The sequence below is a fragment of the Salmo salar genome, chromosome ssa04, assembly GCF_905237065.1.
Source record: "Salmo salar chromosome ssa04, Ssal_v3.1, whole genome shotgun sequence".
In the NCBI taxonomy this organism is placed as follows: domain Eukaryota; kingdom Metazoa; phylum Chordata; class Actinopteri; order Salmoniformes; family Salmonidae; genus Salmo; species Salmo salar.
Genome location: NC_059445.1, coordinates 40578982 through 40599539, shown reverse-complemented (window position 1 = coordinate 40599539; position 20558 = coordinate 40578982). Strand labels below are relative to the sequence as shown.

The window sequence follows — 20558 nt, the reverse complement described above, 5'->3', positions numbered from 1 at the left end:
AGGAATCGTTTCTGCTACTAGAAGTGACCATCATCCTTGAATCTTTCTACACATCCAACTTAAAACAAAGCAACAGTAAACATCGTCCCCCACGAATAATGCAGCCCCCCCTTGGTCCAGTTGAGATCACATGTGACTATCACATTTCAGTTAATTACTACACTGGGCCAATCAGTGTAATTTTGTAAACGCCAGATCTCTATGGCAAGACACATCATTCACCCAAGTTTAGTCAAAATCGGGCCAGTGCTGTCTGAGATATTGCGTGTAACTAACGTTCTAACGGATAGAGACAGATCCACAGTCCCCTCCCCGATTTCATGGTGGGGACAATGAGAATGATGACAGTTATACCTAATTCTGTCACACAGTTAGAAGTGCTGCTCACTTTCCAATATTCTGTGGTTAAAATCACTTGAACTCAAATCAAATTGCCAAACATTTAAGTTCCTTTAGGAAATGTGCAATTTATTTGGTGTAAACACACCAGACGATCAAACAGAAAAACAGTCAGAGCATATGAAACAAAACTGCGTAAACAGATATATACATATATTTGTACAGGAATATTCAAAGGAATACTGTGGGCTATATTTAAGAGCAGCCGGTCTTTAATAGTTGTACAGTGTTTGTGCATTTGTAAAGCTGAGAAAATAACCATCCTCATAACCACACAGCGTGTGGGCATCTTAGTATATTAGGGTCTTGTCTCTTGAGCGTATGCTACACATTTAAACTTGTATGTGGATGATCAATGCTAATTGTTTATTTGAGCGTATGTGCTCACTTTTTGCATCTGCTCCTGTGCCTCTGCAGTCTGCTCTCCCTGCTTCTTCTGTGTTTGCGTAGCTTTGCAGGCTCCACTTCTCCTTGCTGAGCTGTCTGCCTCTTTGGCCCTTCACTTTGGTGAGCTGTCTGCTTGTTGGGCTGGGTAGAGCTGGGTGGCAGGGGGAGCATGAGGGCCTGACCCTGGCTGGGACAGGGGGGTCGTGTAAGGGCCCATTGGGGATATCCTGGCATTGGCCAGGGCAGCAGGGGGGCAATAGGGGGACACAAGGGTGACGGGGGGACATAGTAGTGAGGCTGGGGAGGGGTGATACTCAGAGGGTACTGCTCAGAAGGGTAGCCACGCACCTACAACACACACAAAAAAAACTGCTAGTCAAGCACCTTGTTTTACAAGGAAAGGGGGATACCTAGTCAGTTGCACAACTGAATGCATTCAAAGTACTGAACGTTGAAAACATCTCCCTCTAATTCCCAGTGAGTCCTCACCATGTTGCTCCAGTGTAACTTGTCCTGGCAGGAGACGCTGCCATCAGCACGCCCTGTGAAGTGGAACACAGATGACTCTGGGAGGCCTACGTTCATACTAAGAAGAATAAACAGACGGTTAAGCATTAGATACAATCTGTTCATAACATTAGCCAAAACGAAGATGCTCTGATATGACATGGTCTGGCCCGATTCACCTGGGTGTGTCATGTGAAGGGTCATCCCGGTCATCCTCTGTGCCTTGAGGTCCAGATCCCCCATCCTGGTGGGAGCTACCTACAGGGGGGCAAGGGGGAGGGCCTAAAAACCTCCACCCTACCTATCTACAATGCACTAATACCCCTAAGTAGCTGAAACAACAGTTACTTTAAGAACACAACCTGCTTCATGTACAGAGCAAATTATGAATTAATAGGTTTTGGAAATGTCCTGATGCTAAATTGCTGCTCTGCAAACTTCATAAGTCCAAATGGGTGAGTTGAAAGCTGCTATTCTTAATGATACAAAACACTGGCCTACCGGTGCCGTACTGCAGCCTGATTTGACGGCCAAAGAGCCAAGTGCCATTCAGCAAGGCAATGGCATAGGGTACAGCTTCAGCATGCTTGTAATACACAAACCCATATGACCTTTGGCGACCCTCACGGTCTCGGGCGATGGTGACCTTCTTCAGTGGCCCAGCCTGGTGGTATGAAACAAGGCACATGTAAACGTGAAACGGCAGACACAGATGATGAATTATTTTTTACAGATAAGACATTATATTGCTGTGCAACTACCTTTTTGTTGCATTTCACCTGTGGCCACCAACATCACTGGATGTGGCCTTATCCTGATTCTCAATCTTATCATCTCTGCATGTTTTTCACATTTAGTGTAAAAAGTGCTTTGGCTTGATAGAAATCAAACCAATGACACTACCGCATGAAACACGACAAACGAATTTGTCCAACATGTATTTTAAATTGAAAACACAAATTAATTTCCACCCAAAGAGAGAGCCAACTGCAAGACCTGCTTAGTTGGGCTGCAACCACTGTCACCAGGGGTGTATTCATTATGCCAATTCTGTTGCAATCGTTTCTTAAACGGAAGAAAACAGAACGAAACGTTGAATGACATACCTCAATTTGTCAAATTGAAACTCTCGTTTTAGTTGCAACTGCTTGGACTAATGATTACACCCAGACAGGCAGACAGCTCAGCTGGAGCAAACGCTAGTGGTTTTATTTCACCCACACAACAATGCCATTTATTTCGTCAAGTTTTAGAGCCTGTGGAAAATAGGAGCCTACCTGCAAAAATAGCTCGAAAAGAATTTCCTCATTAGCTGAACTGCCTAAATTAGCCACAAAGACAGTTTTGTCTGCCTCTTTTTGGATCTGCATAATGGTCCTCGGAACCTGTTGAGTTATATTTCACCAGCTCTGAAGACCCCTAACCTGCTGCTAGATCAAAATTACATTGATCAGCGTTTGCCGTAAAAAGGATGCCAATAACAGTACATTGCGACATCTGAGGTACACATTTTGTAACACTAGGGGACGCTGTTGCTTATCCGAAGGTCCAGGTGACATGCTGCCCATTAGTAGCGAAAGTCTTCAGAGTGCAAAAGGTCTGTCCTGTGCTAAACATTAGATTATACTTTATTGATCAAAAGTGAAAGTTGATTGCAAACAAAAATTATAACAGAAAACCACAGAATTACTCCAGAATTACTCTGTGTTCAACTTTTGACAAGAGTTTTAGGATGTGGAAAATAGAACTCAACAACAGCAGTAGAAAGGCAAGTCAAAATGTCAAGAACAGTTCTGATTGTTCTACTACCTGCTTGGAGAATAACTGGTTATCAGCCCAGCCAGAGTAGGAATTTGTCATTTAAATGCAAGATGTCCTGGGGCAGGGAGGTGTGGTCAGGCCTGTGGGAGTAGAGAGAGGCGAGGAACAGTGGGAGTTTACTCTGATGTCTCTCTCACCTTGTTCACTTCCTGGAATGAGCACCGGCACACAGCTATGCAAACATGAAGAGTCCGGACCTCTTGACACACTGAGTCCGGGGAACTAGTGCTCTCAAGGTAACAAGGTAAGACTTCCACAATGTCAGTTCTTCTCTGCTTGTCTCTCTCCCACTCTCCATATTTCTCCCTTTATAGCTTCTTCTGAAGTATTCTTGTGTAATAGAGAAGATTGTTGGCAGGCGACAGCCTGTACAGTATGGAGAATGGCATTTTCTCAGTGTTTTTATTCCTTTGTAAACACTTGCAGTCTAATAATAGAAATAAAGATGTGTCTGTGAGCAACATGTGACAGGGATTCGTCTTCTGCTTGTGTGAATTATTAACTTTTTGTTTTGATGATAATATAGCTCAGTGCCAGTGGAGGCTGCTGGGGGGGGGGCTCATAATAATGGCTAGAATGTGAGTCAATGGAATGGTATCGAACGTGGTTTCCATGTTTGCCGCGTATGACAAATACATTTGATTTGATACCATTCCATTGAATCCATTCTAGCCATTGCTCTGAGCCGTCCTCCCCTCAGCAGCCTCCATGCGCATTTCCATGCGAGTTTTGAACACACCCACAAGGATTCACACTGATAACCAAGCAATCATTGTCACAGGGTCAACGGTGTCATTGTCGGAAACCTGTTTTTCCTCTCTCGCTCTCTCTCTCTCTGTACGATTCTATGGCATTCTCATGCACACACAAAGTGAAACTGTATAGGGAGGGTGAGGCAACTTGGAAGAAACTGAGTTCCAAAGAATGCAATGATAATGTGCATGCATCCATGCTGCTAATTGGGAAGGTGTCTGTGCTGATGTGTATGCCAATTAGTGGTGGGCACCAATATCAATAATTGGAGATGATATCGATATTGTTTGAGCATGGCATATCGTGATATCAGTTTATTCTTGCTGTAGAAGACTGCCTCTCTCGAGCTGTTCTCACTCTAGATGTGACGTCACTTTATGCACAGCACACACACTTCCGACATCCATAGTTATAGATCAGTGGTACAATCTGTAGCCTTCCTAGCGATCAAGCCATATCCCTGTATATACTGTACCTTTATCAGTGGGGCAGCTTAGCAAATCAATCATGCACTTTGTGATAAAAGCACCAAATTTGGCACAAATGTAGATTTATATACCCTGAAAATATTTAGATATGGAGCCACCCCAGATTTGGCCCCTGGAGTGGCGTGGCAACTATCTTTCAAAATAGCTGCCGCAGTACCATTATTTTACAATTCAGAAGGACTGTTTTGAGATGATGGCACCACATTTGGAACAGAGGTAGATTTATGAAAACTTAGAAGATGTAGGTATCGAGAAACCCAGATTTGGCCCCTGGGGGCCAGTGGTGGCCATTTTACAAAATGACAACTCTGTAATGCAATGTTACATTTTTTAAGGCCTTTTTGTTTTTTAGATAAATACACCAAAGATGCATCAGGTAAAGGTGTACTATATACCCTTTCAAAAGAGATGAGTACAACATCAAAAGCCCTGGAATTAACCAGCTAATTTACTAGTGGCTACAAAGCAAAGGTAACTCATGGCCTTGGATCAGATCTGACATCCTGTATTCATGTACATAAACCAATGCTGTACATCAACCAATGGCAGGCATGTTATAAAAACGTTAGGATATGTACACAAGGGTCTCTAATCTATAACATACATTATAACATCTAGCCTAATTGGGTGTCAATGGCATTTTGTAAGATGGCTGCCATGGTCCCCAGTGGCCAAAGCTATGGTGGCTCCATGTCTAAAAAAATGTCAGGGTACATACTGTACATACACTGAGTGTACAAAACATTAAGGACACCTGCTCTTTCCATGACAGACTGACCAGCTGAATCCAGGTGAAAGCTATGATCCCTTATTGATGTCACTTGTTAAATCCACTTCAATCAATGTAGATGAAGGGGAGGAAACAGAATAAAGAAGGATTTTTAAACCTTGTGACAATTGAGACATGGATTGTGTATGTGTGCCATAACAGAGGGTGAATGGGCAAGACAATATATTTAAGTGCCTTTTATTGTGGTATGGTACTAGGTGCCAGCGTAGGGATGTTGCAGTGACCGAATTACCGCCACACTGGCGGTCACGAGTCATGAAGGCAGTCAAATTCCATGTGACCATTTAGTCACTGTAATTGCGCTTTTCCAAGCTCTGATGCTGCTGATGGTCATTAGTAGCCAACCAAACTTGCTAACTGCATTGTACTCAGCACTCTATTGTCCCTCTAATCACTCTGACATCAATGCAAATGTAATCGATGAGCTCATGTTGCGCAGAATTTCTATAGGCTATGCAATTGTGCGAGAAAACAAAGTGATGGCCTCTACTAAAAATAGGAGGATCCCATCAGCTTTCTATAGAATAGGATAACTATATTTATTTCTCAACTTTCCTAATATTAAGCACATTGTTTATCTTTACAACAGGAGTATAGCCTACCTGGCTGGCATGAAAATTAACCACAGGAAAAGCAACTTTTTCTAATCATAGTCGCACACCTCATGTAGCCTAGCCCAAAGTGGCCAAATAACTTCTTACAATTAAGCACATTAATCCGCTTACAAGGGGTTTAGAGCCTAACTGGCATACATAAGCAGCACGTGAGTTTCAGAATTGGGAAATATAATTTTCACCCTAAAAATTCACCTTTATAATAAACGCATTACATGCATAATCGCATTTGCAGTCACTTTTGATGATGGTGTTTTGGGACAATGGAACATTGGCCCTTATAGCCTACTGCTATGTTCGCATTGTTGTGCTTGTAATGTCAAGAAATAGCCTAATGGTTTATCAACATTTGAAGCTAAATGTTCGGATCTGTTGCGTCGGCCACCTTGCTTAAAAATGTTTTTTTTTTAATGCTAGTGGTTGTCTCAGACTATGTTTGGAATATTTCTTTCTCGCACAGAATAGAATAGGTCAACTTTTGTACTATGGGGGATAGTATATCGACATAGGCTAGTGCTTTTGCTGTTCGTTAGGCCTTGAAATCTTCAATATGCACCTCGGAATTGGATAAGGACGTGCGCAGTTGCATCCCCGATGTGTCTGTCTTCACTTGTAGCCTGTGAGAACGACCCGATCATGTGACAGAACCACATGCGTGAGAGGCGCTTCGAATTGTGCAGCACTGAGGGAGAAGGGTACAATGCAGTACTCTGGGCCGCAAAAGGCATGGATTTTTTAGGGTGCATTATGGCCACAAAGGGGATGCCGCCGTGAAATTCAAGGCATTATCAAGTGCTTGTAAAATTGTGAATGAGAGACTATCGGAGTGTTTACATCCTGCACAAAAAACAAAGCAGAGTTCATGCCTTTCAAGCGACTTTAGAGTCTCATCATGCAGGCTTATAATGTATTAAAAATCAAAACATATAGCCCAACCTTTGTAGAACAACTAAAGTTACATTAATAACTCAAAATTAAGTATATAGGAGTATCTATTTATTTGTTAACCGCTCAACACAGAATAGCCACATGTGCACACTCCCTCAAATCGTTTTGAAAATATTTATATTTTATTCAGCTTCGTTCAATTGTATTCTTCAAACTATAAAATAATATAAAATAATGCCACGGAATTATAAGCAAATCCTGTCTGCTAAACTAACAAGTATACCCCACAGCCATTTGGCATAGCCACATCAGGACCAAACATAAGGACAACTCAGAGTATGCTATTCTTTTCTTCTGAAATAGACTACATTTTCTTCATATCATGCTTCTTTAGACCTGTCTAAAATAAATAATGGATTTATTGTGAAAATGTAGGCTATATTACATAGATTTATTAGACTTTTTAACATGCAGATGTTGCAAAGGTCGTCATCAATGGCTTGTAGGCCCTGTGTGGAAGCCAGGAGATGCTAAATGTGTTTATGTTAATTCACGGTCAATTACCGTGAGACCGACAGTTATTTGCTTGACAATCACCGGCTGACGAAATTTCATGACCGTCACACCCCTGGCCCGGCGTACTGTGGCCATTTTGTAAGATGGCTGCCACGGCCCCATGGGCCAAATCTGATCCCCTGCTGATTTTGTACGTTTGCCCACTGACAAAGAAATTATCAGTCTATAATTTTAATGGTAGGTTTATTTGAACAGCGAGAGACAGAATAACAACAAAACAATCCAGAAAAACGTATGTCAAAAATGTCCGAAAATGATTTGCATTTTAATGAGGGAAATAAGTATTTGACCCCTCTGCAAAACATGACTTAGTACTTGGTGGCAAAACCCTTGGTGGCAAAACCCTTGTTGGCAATCACAGAGGTCAGACGTTTCTTGTAGTTGGCCACCAGGTTTGCACACATCTCAGGAGGGATTTTGTCCCACTCCTCTTTGCAGATCTTCTCCAAGTCATTAAGGTTTCGAGGCTGACGTTTGGCAACTCGAACCTTCAGCTCCCTCCACAGATTTTCTATGGGATTAAGGTCTGGAGACTGGCTAGGCCACTCCAGGACCTTAATCTGCTTCTTCTTGAGCCACTCCTTTGTTGCCTTGGCCGTGTGTTTTGGGTCATTGTCATGCTGGAATACCCATCCACGACTCATTTTCAATGCCCTGGCTGAGGGAAGGAGGTTCTCACCCAAGATTTGACGGTACATGGCCCCGTCCATCGTCCCTTTGATGCGGTGAAGTTGTCCTGTCCCCTTAGCAGAAAAACACCCCCAAAGCATAATGTTTCCACCTCCATGTTTGACGGTGGGGATGGTGTTCTTGGGGTCATAGGCAGTATTCCTCCTCCTCCAAACACGGCGAGTTGAGTTGATGCCAAAGAGCTCCATTTTGGTCTCATCTGACCACAACACTTTCACCCAGTTGTCCTCTGAATCATTCAGATGTTCATTGGCAAACTTCAGACGGGCATGTATATGTGCTTTCTTGAGCAGGGGGACCTTGCGGCCGCTGCAGGATTTCAGTCCTTCACGGCGTAGTGTGTTACCAATTGTTTTCTTGGTGACTATGGTCCCAGCTGCCTTGACATCATTGACAAGATCCTCCCGTGTAGTTCTGGGCTGATTCCTCACCGTTCTCATGATCATTGCAACTCCACGAGGTGAGATCTTGCATGGAGCCCCAGGCCAAGGGAGATTGACAGTTCTTTTGTGTTTCTTCCATTTGCGAATAATTGCACCAACTGTTGTCACCTTCTCACCAAGCTGCTTGGCGATGGTCTTGTAGCCCATTCCAGCCTTGTGTAGGTCTACAATCTTGTCCCTGACATCCTTGGAGAGCTCTTTGGTCTTGGCCATGGTGGAGAGTTTGGAATCTGATTGATTGCTTCTGTGGACAGGTGTCTTTTATACAGGTAACAAGCTGAGATTAGGAGCACTCCCTTTAAGAGTGTGCTCCTAATCTCAGCTCGGTACCTGTATAAAAGACACCTGGGAGCCAGAAATCGTTCTGATTGAGAGGGGGTCAAATACTTCTTTCCCTCATTAAAATGTAAATCAATTTATAAAATTTTTGACATGCGTTTTTCTGGATTTTTTTGTTGTTATTCTGTCTCTCACTGTTCAAATAAACCTACCATTAAAATTATAGACTGATCATTTCTTTGTCAGTGGGAAAATGTATAAAATCAGCAGGGGATCAAATACTTTTTTCCCTCACTGTACATATCTAAATATTTTCAGGGTACAAATTTGGTTTATATATAAAAAAAAGGTCTTTAAAACTGTACCATTATATTACTGACAGTAGCCATTTGGTAAGATGGCTCCAACGGCCCCCAAGGGCCAAATCCGTGGTGGCTCCATATCTAAATATATTTTATTTATTCAGTGGAGCCCAATTGAAACCAGGGTCTCATTCACAATGGTGCCCTGAGAAGAAACAACTCACATGATGATGAATCAATAAAGCAGCAAAAAAGTAACTATAAGATACAGCAGATACAGACACACCACATCTCAACAACACTAATAAATCACCACAATCAACCAAAACACTTGCAGGTCTCAGTGAATTCATCCCTCATCAGCATTCTAAACTGCTCTATTGACACCAGGGATTCAAGATTTAATGAGGTTTCTAAATTATTCCAAACATGGGGGCGTTAAAACTAAAGGGTTGGTAGAGACCTCAAAAGTTTTTTATTTATTTAACCTTTATTTACCTAGGCAAGTCATTTAAGAACAAATTATTATTTACAATGATGGCCTGCTGGGGAACATTGTCTTGTTCAGGGGCAGAATGACAGATTTTAACCTTGTCAGCTCAGGGATTTGATCCAGAAATCTTTTGGTTACTGACCCAACACTCTAACCACTAGGCTACCTGCCACCCCTAACAGGGAAGTGAGATATGTTGGAAGCTTGTGCAAAAGATCTTTGTAAACAAAAAGGAAGAAATTGGGTGCTCTACGGGAATTAAGAGAGGTCAAGCTCTGTGACAAATTTGGTGCCTTCTTCTCAAAACAGTACGCCTTAATTGTAAAATAATGTTATTGCCTGCGGCCATTTTGAAAAATGTCTGCCACGCCCCCAGGGGCCAAATCTCAGGTGGCTCCATATCTAAATCTTTTCAGGGAGCATACATCTACCTCTGTGCCAAATGTAGTGTTTTTATCACAAAATGCACGATTGTTTCAGATTTTTCAGCTTAGCCCCCCCATGATAGGCTACTGTTATCCTTCAAGTGCCTTGCCATCATTGCGTTCTGACCAACTCCAGAGGCAAACACACCCAAACCACAGCCACATAGAAGTTGATTGACACTCAAAGCTGTCAATCAAGCCATTAACCCTTAAGTGCCTATTAGACCCATGTTACATCCTACACTGCGCTGTGCTGTGCTCTGCCCTATGCTGTGTGAATCCTTGTCTTAATTAAACCCAACTCAACGGTAATCCACCTGTCTTTCATCTGTGCCCTGATCAGCACCTGGGAGCGAACACATTAAGCAATCCCAAACCTAAGAATATACAGTCAACCAAGTCAATTTACATTTGAGTAATTTAGCAGAAACTCTTATCCAGAGCATCTTAAAATAGCTAGGTGGTAACAACCACAAATCTCAGTCATAGTAAGTACATTTTTCAGTCCTCCATCACAGTTAACCTATGCTTTTATGTAAAAGAGCATACATGACTGTTCCTGCGGGCACAAATCCTCTCAAAGGCTCTTAATTTAGTATTTTTAACTGCCTGCTGATGGGCCATCAACAGGCTTCCCATTGTATTCCAAATGATTAGGAAAGTTAGGCCTCCAGAACATTTGATACCTGGCCCAAAGGGCAATTAGCAAACAGTTGTCTGAACTTCACAAGCTGTAGATGTGAAGTCTATAAGGGTTGTATAATGTTATTCATTCAAACCGATACGATCAAGAAAATTCTACTGATATATAGATTTTCCTTATCATTCCCCATCACTATTTATAAAAAGGGTTGAATGCGGGATGAGTCTGAAAGAATGCCTTCCTTCTCTTAAGTCTTCCCTGTGGCTCAGTTGGTAGAGTGTGGTGTTTGCAACGCCAGCATGGTGTGTGCAACGCCAGGGTTGTGAGTTCGATTCCCACGGGGGGCCAGTAGAAAAAATATAAAAAATGCATGAAATGTATGCATGCACTACTGTAAGTTGCTCTGGATAAGAGCGTCTGCTAAATGAATAAAATGTTAAGTCATTTTATTGTAACAACGAGGAAAGCCACACTCTGATGGTGATCACACACTACAGAAGACAACCTAGTAAATGACCTAATCTAATCTGTAGTCAATTTACATGACCAGAGTACTGATTTGCTAATATCCATGAGCTTTTCGGATGACAGGGTGACTTTCCAAATCGAGGATACTTTTCATTTCTCCAGTTCCAATGAAAAACAGCTCACTAGCATTAGAGAACTCCCCCATCTTGAAATCTGATCTCCTTTGCATAGACTATTAGAAGAAGAAAATGCTATCTAGAACCTAAAAAGGTTATTCCGCTGTCCCCATAGGAGAACCCTTTGAAGAACCCTTCTCCCTGGAACCAAAAAGGATTCACTTATGGGGACAGCTGAAAAAAAAAACATTTTGGAACCATATTTTCTAAGAGCTTACTCTATGAGTTCAGACATGCCCTTACGCACCTAGTAAGTACTGCATTGACGCAGTGAAAGAAATGCACCATATTGTGTCCAGTAGTACACAAACACACCATAGTCACCCAATGGGGACACAGAGAGGGACAGAGACATTCAGCTAAGCCAACTGGTCTCAGAGCATAACCCTCATGTCAATGTACAATCAAGTAGTGTTGCTTTAAAATAGTTGGAGAAAGAGATTCACCCTGTTTTTGTAACATTTTGTAACCACTAACCATTGTAACAATAGTCTTATAACTGGCTCGTTGCAGGTCTGAAGGATGTCCTTTTGGTGGTGCCTGGCACTGCTGCTGGGATCTGTTGCAATATACAGTGGTATGGTGACCTTACACACACACACACACACACACACACACACACACACACACACACACACACACACACACACACACACACACACACACACACACACACACACACACACACACACACACACACACACACACACACACACACACACACACACACACACACACACACACACACACACACACACACACACACACACTTTAACTGCGTCAAACATAGGGTGGGGACATCAAATAATACTCCCCCAGCTGTTGGAAGATCTTTTGGAAACTTTAAGACATCACAAAAATAGGTTGTTTAGCAGGAGTGGTTTTTGGTGGTGGTCATACACACAGTGAAAGCAGTCACTGACAGGAAATACTACTTCTGGAACTTCTCATTCAACAATGACCATGATTTTTCCTTTCTGACTCTTTTTTTTCTCTCTTTCCCTTTGACTTACTCCGTCTCCAGCCCAAGAATGTGATGTGTTCACTGATCTGGACCTCCATCACTCTATCATCGGGACCAGCCTGTATGTGAAGCTGTTGCTGTACACCAGAGCTAATCTTATCTGTGGTCAGGAGCTGTCCCACCACAACCTGTCAGCCCAGCCCCTGTTCAACGTCACCAAACCCACCACCTTTATCGTTCATGGCTACCGTCCTACGGGCTCTCCGCCCGTCTGGATCCATGACATCACACAGCAGCTGCTGGCCCGCGGAGACATGAACGTCCTGCTGGTAGACTGGAACCGTGGAGCTACCAATGTCAACTACCTGAAAGTTGTGACCTACACACACGATACAGCAGACAACCTCACTGCCTTCATCAAAAATATGCAGGTAAGAGTGGGTGCTTAGTCTGAGTACTGTATCTCACATACTTATTTAGGGACATACTTGGGGCCACATGTATTACTATGTAATAACAGCGTAATATTTATTTACTTATTTATTTATTTTTCAGGAGAATGGTGCTTCTCTTAGTTCCATCAATATGATTGGAATCAGTCTTGGAGCCCACATCTCGGGCTTTGTTGGAGCCAAATTCAATGGAAAAATTGGGAGGATCACAGGTTAGAATCAGTGGAATAGATTTTCTGCTCGTTCTTCCCCGCTTTTATTATAAATACTGCAAGCTAACACATTTATCCTACAAATGTACTGATCTGATGTTGACCTGATCAGCTCTAGATCCAGCGGGGCCTATGTTCACTGGGAACCCCCCAGAGGACCGTCTGGACCCCACAGATGCGCAGTTTGTGGACGTTGTGCACACAGACATGGATGGTTTGTATGGGTCTCTGCTTACATGTTTGGCTTTCACTGAATACCAAGGGAATCGTGTATTATTGTGTTTTCTGTTGTGTATCTTCATGTGTTCATTTTGGATTACCAGCATTTGGGTTCAGGAACCCTTTGGGCCACATTGATTTCTATCCTAATGGTGGAGCCGACCAGCCTGGCTGTCCAAAGACCATCTTCTCAGGTAAGTCTCTGTGTAAGACAGACATAACAATCAAACTGGTTAGCCAGAGAGATCATTCAAAAATCCCATTTGCACAAGATGTCGTCCTTCAAATGAGACATAGGACATGTGTATCACATAATTAATATGTTTACCATCACAGGAATTAACTATGTCCTCTCCCCTTCCTACTCTCCAAGGGTCCAGCTATTTTAAGTGTGATCACCAGAGATCAGTGTTCCTCTATCTGGGCTCCATTATTCGGACCTGTAACATCACGGCCTTCCCATGCTCTTCCTACACTGAATTCCTGGATGGACGCTGCATGGACTGTGATCAATTCAAACCTGCCGGATGCCCAGTCTTTGGTTGTTACTCTCTGACTCCCATTAGATTCATGACTTTCTCCATTAGATTCATGAGTTTCTCCATTAGATTCAAGCTTTTTTAATCACACGTAATCACAAAAAGTTTGTCAACTCGCCAAAATCAGTGCCCTGATTAAGCTAATGTACATTCCTGAATCACACATAGTTCTTTCAGGTGAAGGCCAATCCATCTTTGGAAGACAGTGTCCCTTCACATTGACATAACATAGCTGTTTTATCTGTTGTTCCAGGGTATGATAGCATTGAGTGGAAGGACACTCTTGTGCCTCTGAATCAAACCAGGGCTTTCTTCACCACCAATAAACAGACTCCATTCTGCAGTAAGTGGACAATCATTGGCTTACATACACATTTGACCTCTATAAAGAGAGACTTGCTGGGAATATTGCTTTGGCCCGTCTTTTTTAATCTTCTAACCACTGATCAATGATCAGGCGAAATGTACAAGATTAACTAGAATGGAAACATAATGAGATCTCTAAGTAGGCCATTGGTTGGAGGAAATTCCGCTTCTCTCTCTCTAAGGGACGAACTACAGGGTGGATGTTGTAACATGGAACCATAATACTCGCTGGGGCTACATCACCATCAAACTACACAATGGTACTGAGGTGACAGAGGCAACAATAAACCAGTAAGTTACAATTTTCTCACCGTATCATTCTCAAAACTGCACATTTACACACTCTGGGGGAAGTAATTAACATTTCATTCTCTTGCCATCTTCAGTAAAGCATCCAAGTTTGAGAAGTACTCAGAGACCAGATTATTGGCCCAGTTTGATAAGGACATACAGAAAGTCTACAAGATCTCAATCAAATTCTCTACAGGGAATGCATTACAGCCTAAACTCAAACTACGAGTGCTCCGCCTCCGTCTCACACACCTGGAGCGCAAAGACAGGTCAGTGTTCGTTTGCACTCTCTTTAGGGCTTCTCTCACGTGTCACTTATTCACAGTAAGTACTATACCTTCAGAAAGTATTTATATGCCTTGACTTATTCCACATTTTGTGTTACAGCCTGAATTCAAACTGGATTGAATTGTTTTTTTTTTCTCTGTCAGTGAAAACATGTTTTTAGAAACATTTGCAAATTTATTGAAAATGAAGTAATCTAATTTATGTACATAACGATTAACACCTCTGAGTCAATACTTTGTAGAAGCATCCATTCTGTTGCTTTTTTATCCTAAAAAACTCCTACGTTCTTAATGATTACAAGCATGCCCATTGGGCTCCCGAGTTGCGCAGCGGTCTAAGGCACTGCATCTCAGTGCAAGAGGCGTCACTACAGTCCCTGGTTTGAATCCAGGCTGTATCACATCCGGCCATGATTGGGAGTCCCATAGGGCGGCGCACAATTGGCCCAGCGTCATCCGGTTTTGGCCAGGGTAGGTCGTCATTGTAAATAAGAATTTGTTCTTAACGGACTTGCCTAGTTAAATAAAGGATATATATATATATATAATGCAGCAAGCACTATACTTGAAAATATGGAGAGTGGTACTCGGTAATGTGTTCTGTTGGATTTGCCCCAAACATAACACTTTATTAAGGACAAAAAGTGAATTGCTTTGCCACATTTTTTGCAGCATTACTTTAGTGCCTTGTTGCCAACAGGATGCATGTTTTGGAGTATTTTTATTCTGTACAGGCTTCCTTCTTTTCACTCTGTCAATTAGGTTAGTGTTGTGGAGTAACTACAATGTTGTTGATCCATCCTCAATTTTCTCCTATCACAACCATTAAACTTTGAAGTCATCATTGGCCCTGAGCAATTACTTTCCTCTCTGGCTGCCTGTATCTTTGTAGTGACTGGGTGTATTGATACATTTTAGATGGTGTAATTAATAACTTCACCATGCTCAAATGGATATTCAATATCTGCTTTATTTTTACCCATCTAGCAATAGGTTCCCATTCTTTGGGAGGCATTGGAAAACCTCCCTAGTCTTTGTGGTTGAATCTGTTTTGAAATTCACTGCTCGACTGAGGTACCTTACAATTATCTGTATGTGTGGGGTATAGAGATGAAGTAGTCCTTCAAAAATAATGTTAAACACCATTATTGCACACAGAGTCCAAACTCTTCTTCCTAAACGTTAGGCTTGCAATAACAAAGGGGTTGAATACTTGACTCAAGACATTTCAGCTTTAAATTGTATATAAAAGGTTCAAAAAACATAATTCTACTTTGACATTATGGGGGTACTATGTGTAGACAACAAATCTCAATGTAATCCATTTTAATTTCAGGCTGTAACACGTGGGAAAAGTCAAGGGGTGTATACATATGCCATCTTCACTTAGACTTTGCCCTTTGTGACTGTGTGTCAAGTCACTGTTTCCTTGTGTAATTTTGCATGAAAGTTTCACCTCTTATCAAACTTCTCTTACACCTTTACTGTCACCTTCTCACACACAGGCCTCTCTGCCGTTATGACGTCATCCTGGAGGAGAACAAAGAGTTGACCTTCAGACCCATCCCCTGTGAGGAGTCCAACTTCTGAGACAATAGCAGATCTATGATGTACAGAATCAGCAGCGGCCATATGATGGCTCTCTGGGTAAATAGTGTGATGCGGTTGACCGGGATAGCTACTCACTGTCAACTCCTTGTATTCAGTGGCTTAAGTCTAGTAAGAGTCCAGAGCATTGTAAATAAGTGCAAGTGTGATTTGTATTTATTACAAGAATATTGAAAGTACTATGATTTGTGTCTGTATCACTGTGTGGAATGATATCTGTAGAGGAACCATACTATAAAACACAATATTTTAGCAATGTCAATAAAAAAAATGTAAAACAATGGAAAGAGCCACATCAATAGAAATGAAAATGTACTATAAACCACTTGACTTAAAGAACATGATTGTTTTAATTTTATTTAAAAAAGTAAAATAAGCAAATATAAAATGTCTGTACAAGATGCTCATGAGTTATCAACTTCTCAAATAAACAAAGATTGTTCATTATTATTCATATTTCAAAAACATTCACTATAGTTTTTCCTGTTTCATAAATTATTGATCATTCATTTTGTGGACCTTGGAGGGCTGTGAGGCTTCTTTTCAATCACCTGTCCACCAACGCATCACAACAAACTGGTCAAACAATTGATAGTCTTTAAACCAACACAACAGAGACTGAGACAGATTACCGCTTGTTCAAACTTTGTTGGGGATGTCATGCTGTTTGAGCCTGACAGCTCATTTGGACTTGTGCTTCTTCATCTGGGCCACCTCCATCTGAGACACAAGAAAACACACAGACATGAGACCCAGAGGTAACATCAATTGGACAACAGCAAGCAAGCACTGCACAATGATAAGAAATCATGACGACCATTTACATCAATCTGGACTGTAATAAACAGAGGTCGTCTTAAGTCAGGAAAAGTTGCGGTCATCAAATGTATCTAGAATACAATGCCTACACATTGTCTTAGGTGCTATCTAGAACCTAAAACAGTTCTTCGGCTGTCCCCATAGGAGAACCCTTTGGAAAAACTACTTTTGGTTCCAGGTAGAACCTTTTTGGGTTCCATATAGAACTCTTTCCACAGAGTTCTACACGGAACCAAAAATAGTTCTACCTGGAACCAAAAAGAGTCATGGGCACAGACGAAGAACCCTTTCCCCCCCCCTAATTGTTTAGGTAAACATCTAATCTCTGTTAGGTATATGTCCAATAGAGTGATATATTCAGTACTTGGATCATATGTAGATGTCTGCTGACAGACACACAGTACCTGTACTGACAAACGAATCCTTTTCTCCTCATCCAGCTCATTCATCAGCAGTTGAATCTCTTTGCTAACAGAGAAGAGAAATCCTAAATCAGAGGCACACTTGGAAAATACAATACAAGACATACTGTAGTTACACGCAAAGATAAACAAAGACTTACTTGTGCTGGCTCTTCATCATTTCTACCTCGTCCCTCAGGTCCCGGAGCTCTGTCTGCAGCTGTTCTAGGGTCAGTGGGCCTTGGGCACTTGGCTCCCTCCTGGGCTTGGGGTTAGAGGTGAGGTGAGGGGGCAGGGTCACACGCAGGATAGCAGAGAGAGCCCCAGGGAGGAGGGTGGAGAAGGGGTGGGGAACACTGGCAACAGTGGATGATGAAGAGGAGGAGAGCTTTGTGGGCCTTGGAGGGCGGTGAGGCTTCTTTTCAATCACCTGTCCACCAACGCATCATAACAGCACAAACAATTGATAGTCTTTAAACCAACGCAACAGAGGCTGAATAAGCAATTCTATATACCACATCGACATTGGGCAGCAGGCATAGTAAGGTGAAAATGGACTTACAGGTAAAACAGGGGTGTTTGTAGGTGCTGTCTGGGTGCTGATGAGTGATATGACAGAGGAGAGGTCCAGCTCCTCTTTCTCTTGTGTCTCTCCCTCCTGTGTAGGGGCTACCTGTACATCTTCCTGTAAGTCAGAGTTAGACTGAGCAGCCTGAGAGGACAACAGCAAACAGAGAAAGAAACATGAGTATTGAAAGGAGACGAGAAGGACTTCATCATTTTTTTAAATGACAGATATCCTGTTATACGTACAGGTGGTTATTGTAATTGTGTCCCTACAGAATATTGAATACTTCAGTCCCTTTATGAATACTTACGAGCACATGTCAAATTTACATGTGTGCATGCATGCTTGCTCGCGCATGGGTGTTTGGGTTGTCTGCCAGCTTAAATGTTAAATTTAACTCAAGGACAAATGGGACACAAACAGATCTGTGAGTAGTTGACAAGTTCCTCAGAGACTCAACAACCCTATCACATGCTGCACTACTCTACAATAATAACCATATCCGATATCGGTGTTCAGAAATATACTCACCAATGACAGAATCTGTGACTGAAATCTTTCGTCTTCCACATGTGCTGCCAATTCATTCAGCGTCTCTGTGACCGAAACGATAGCATCAAAATCTTCAATGTCTTAGGGAGAAAAATAAATAAAACAAACCAAGATGGCATTAGACACAGTTTATTGGATTTAAAGGCTCAACTGAAGGTGGGGTCATTGAAGTAAAATAACAGAGTATCATAAAAACACGTCGTCAGGCATTCAATTCTTGAGCCACTAAATCATTAAAAGGAGTTAAAAAGGAAGGTAAGAGAAGATTGGAGAACGGTTGATTGGCTTACCCGCGGTGAGGGCAGAGCTGTAGTTACCCATGGTGACAGAAGAACCCCAAGGTGATATGTAGAGTAACAGAATGAAAAGAGAGAAAACAGCTCCAGAAGCTAAGAAATACTATCTAAAATGATGACAGAGTGGAGTGAATAAAGTCAGTGGAGTCTGGTATTTCTCCAAGCACATTTGTCAATCAGAACATACACTTGCACGTGTTCAAGCCTATTTTGGAAAGCATCACAATTTTACTTATCAGATACCAAGAGGATAAGTAAATGCATGAATCATTCTTGCTCAAGAAAATAAACAAGGCTGCTAACAGTAAGGGACAACTGTTGTTTCAAATATAACGTAATTGTAGATGCTGTGCACACTGAAAAATCTAAATGAAGAATCAGTGCAAAACATTAGCAGTAACCGCTTGCTACAGAAAAGAGACACCAATCAATTGACACGATTGCCATCTTAGTAGGTGTTCAAGTTAGGATTTTATATTGTACATGCTCACCTTGTTTGGCCAGTGTTCCTATCGCAATACAGCTCCATTGGTGGTAACTCTACACCATTCACAGGTTCCATTGTAACCCAAAAGCATGGGAGTGTGTTAGTGTGATGAGAGGAGGTATTGTCAGGGCTAAGTTTAGCACAGGATAGTGGAGCACTCAGACATGCTCACCACCAGTATCATTGGGACTGTCCACAGGGGCCGTCCCTGAGGATGACAGAACTACTGATTGCAGGGCTAAAGATTTTGGAGCACTTAAAGGGACAGACTACAGGGCATTTGACACTCACACAATTATCCAGTATCTTCAGAGTGGAGAGCAGGGTGGAAAGATCAATACAGCATGCCATGAAAACCCAAAGTCAGTTTGCATGGGAAAAGTCAAGAGGAATCTTCATTGTATTTTGAATTGGGAATATGAAGCGCTACCAGTTTATCATCACATTTTTTTTAAAGTTATATTATTCAGAGATTAGAAGATAAGTGGAATTCCTGTCTGCCAAAATGTGTGAAATGTTGATTCAAATAATCAAAGCTCGAATCAGCTGTGTAGTGCTTTTGACCCAGATCACTACATTTAAAAAAAAAACCTTGAACAAAGTCTCTTTCTATGAGAATTAGTTGTATTAGTATAAAATACATTTCTTTTGGAGTATGCAATATAGCTCAGTATCTGTACTATTTATTTTATAGTGGTTTTTGCTCCTTTATCAAGGATGCCAATAATTATGTACTTTTGTCTCCTTTATTTATGGTTCTGTCTCACTGTCTTATTCTTACTTTTCTACACCGGTTATTCCCCCAGGGCTTCCTTTAGCTGTCAAGCCTTTGTGACAGTTCTGGAATGCAGCTGGACCCCTGCAATCGCCTCCTTTTAAGGTGACAGCTGTAACCAATCACAGGAAAGGACATGGCTAGCCCACACTGAAGTGGCAACAGCTCATCTGACTGGTGATCTCCAAGGAATGCAAATGGCACACCCAACAGAACAGTTCTCTCCACCTCTCAAACTAGTGCAAATCTTCCTTCTGACTCCCCCCCCCCCCTTCTTTCCGTGTGGATTTTTTTTGTCTTTCACAATGTTTTAAATGGTTCTTTATTTTCTTCAGATTCTTCCCCTAAATATTTTCTATTCTACAGTGTTACAGGAGTAGGGGGAAGCTAATTTGGCAGAGATTAAATTACCTACTCAGCCATAACACACAAGCCAAAGTATCTCATACAAGCCCCATATAACTTTCAGCAAGACTCAATTTACATACAAACCAGCAACACTATTGCATCCATAAATGAGAATAAGTCTAGAATTTCCCATCTATAGTCTGTTCACCGCTTATTCATGTTAAACTCCTTT

The 20558-nt window shown here is 41.8% G+C and overlaps 3 protein-coding genes across 7 annotated transcripts; 1 reads left to right on the top strand and 2 right to left on the bottom strand.

Annotated features, from left to right (window-relative positions):
• Window positions 1-447: 447 nt before the first annotated feature.
• On the bottom strand, window positions 448-2791 carry rbm11 (RNA binding motif protein 11). The gene is made up of 5 exons (XM_014196498.2): window positions 2571-2791; window positions 1795-1957; window positions 1473-1551; window positions 1276-1372; window positions 448-1134 (listed from the first exon to the last, which is right to left on the bottom strand). The coding sequence occupies exons 1-5, from the start codon at window positions 2661-2663 to the stop codon at window positions 784-786; spliced, it is 783 nt and encodes a 260-aa protein (XP_014051973.1). The 5' UTR covers window positions 2664-2791; the 3' UTR covers window positions 448-783.
• A 364-nt stretch (window positions 2792-3155) lies between these two features.
• lipia (lipase, member Ia) lies at window positions 3156-16530 on the top strand. Of its 2 annotated transcripts, none has more exons than XM_014196226.2 (11): window positions 3156-3358; window positions 11656-11719; window positions 12167-12537; window positions 12662-12770; window positions 12883-12984; window positions 13094-13183; window positions 13363-13530; window positions 13782-13871; window positions 14077-14185; window positions 14281-14454; window positions 15978-16530. In XM_014196226.2, the coding sequence occupies exons 2-11, from the start codon at window positions 11665-11667 to the stop codon at window positions 16060-16062; spliced, it is 1353 nt and encodes a 450-aa protein (XP_014051701.1). In that variant the 5' UTR covers window positions 3156-3358; window positions 11656-11664; the 3' UTR covers window positions 16063-16530. The 2 variants fall into 2 exon arrangements, with proteins under 2 accessions (XP_014051701.1, XP_014051702.1); XM_014196227.2 differs by having other exon boundaries at window positions 3238-3350.
• Window positions 16412-20094, bottom strand: si:dkey-71d15.2 (SH3 domain-containing kinase-binding protein 1). Of its 4 annotated transcripts, none has more exons than XM_014196231.2 (7): window positions 19208-20094; window positions 18711-18823; window positions 18400-18500; window positions 17863-18012; window positions 17462-17730; window positions 17304-17367; window positions 16412-16800 (listed from the first exon to the last, which is right to left on the bottom strand). In XM_014196231.2, the coding sequence occupies exons 2-7, from the start codon at window positions 18739-18741 to the stop codon at window positions 16762-16764; spliced, it is 654 nt and encodes a 217-aa protein (XP_014051706.1). In that variant the 5' UTR covers window positions 18742-18823; window positions 19208-20094; the 3' UTR covers window positions 16412-16761. The 4 variants fall into 4 exon arrangements, with proteins under 4 accessions (XP_014051706.1, XP_045572875.1, XP_014051703.1 ...); XM_045716919.1 differs by having other exon boundaries at window positions 17863-17985; XM_014196228.2 differs by having other exon boundaries at window positions 18711-18727.
• Between the last annotated feature and the right edge of the window lie 464 nt (window positions 20095-20558).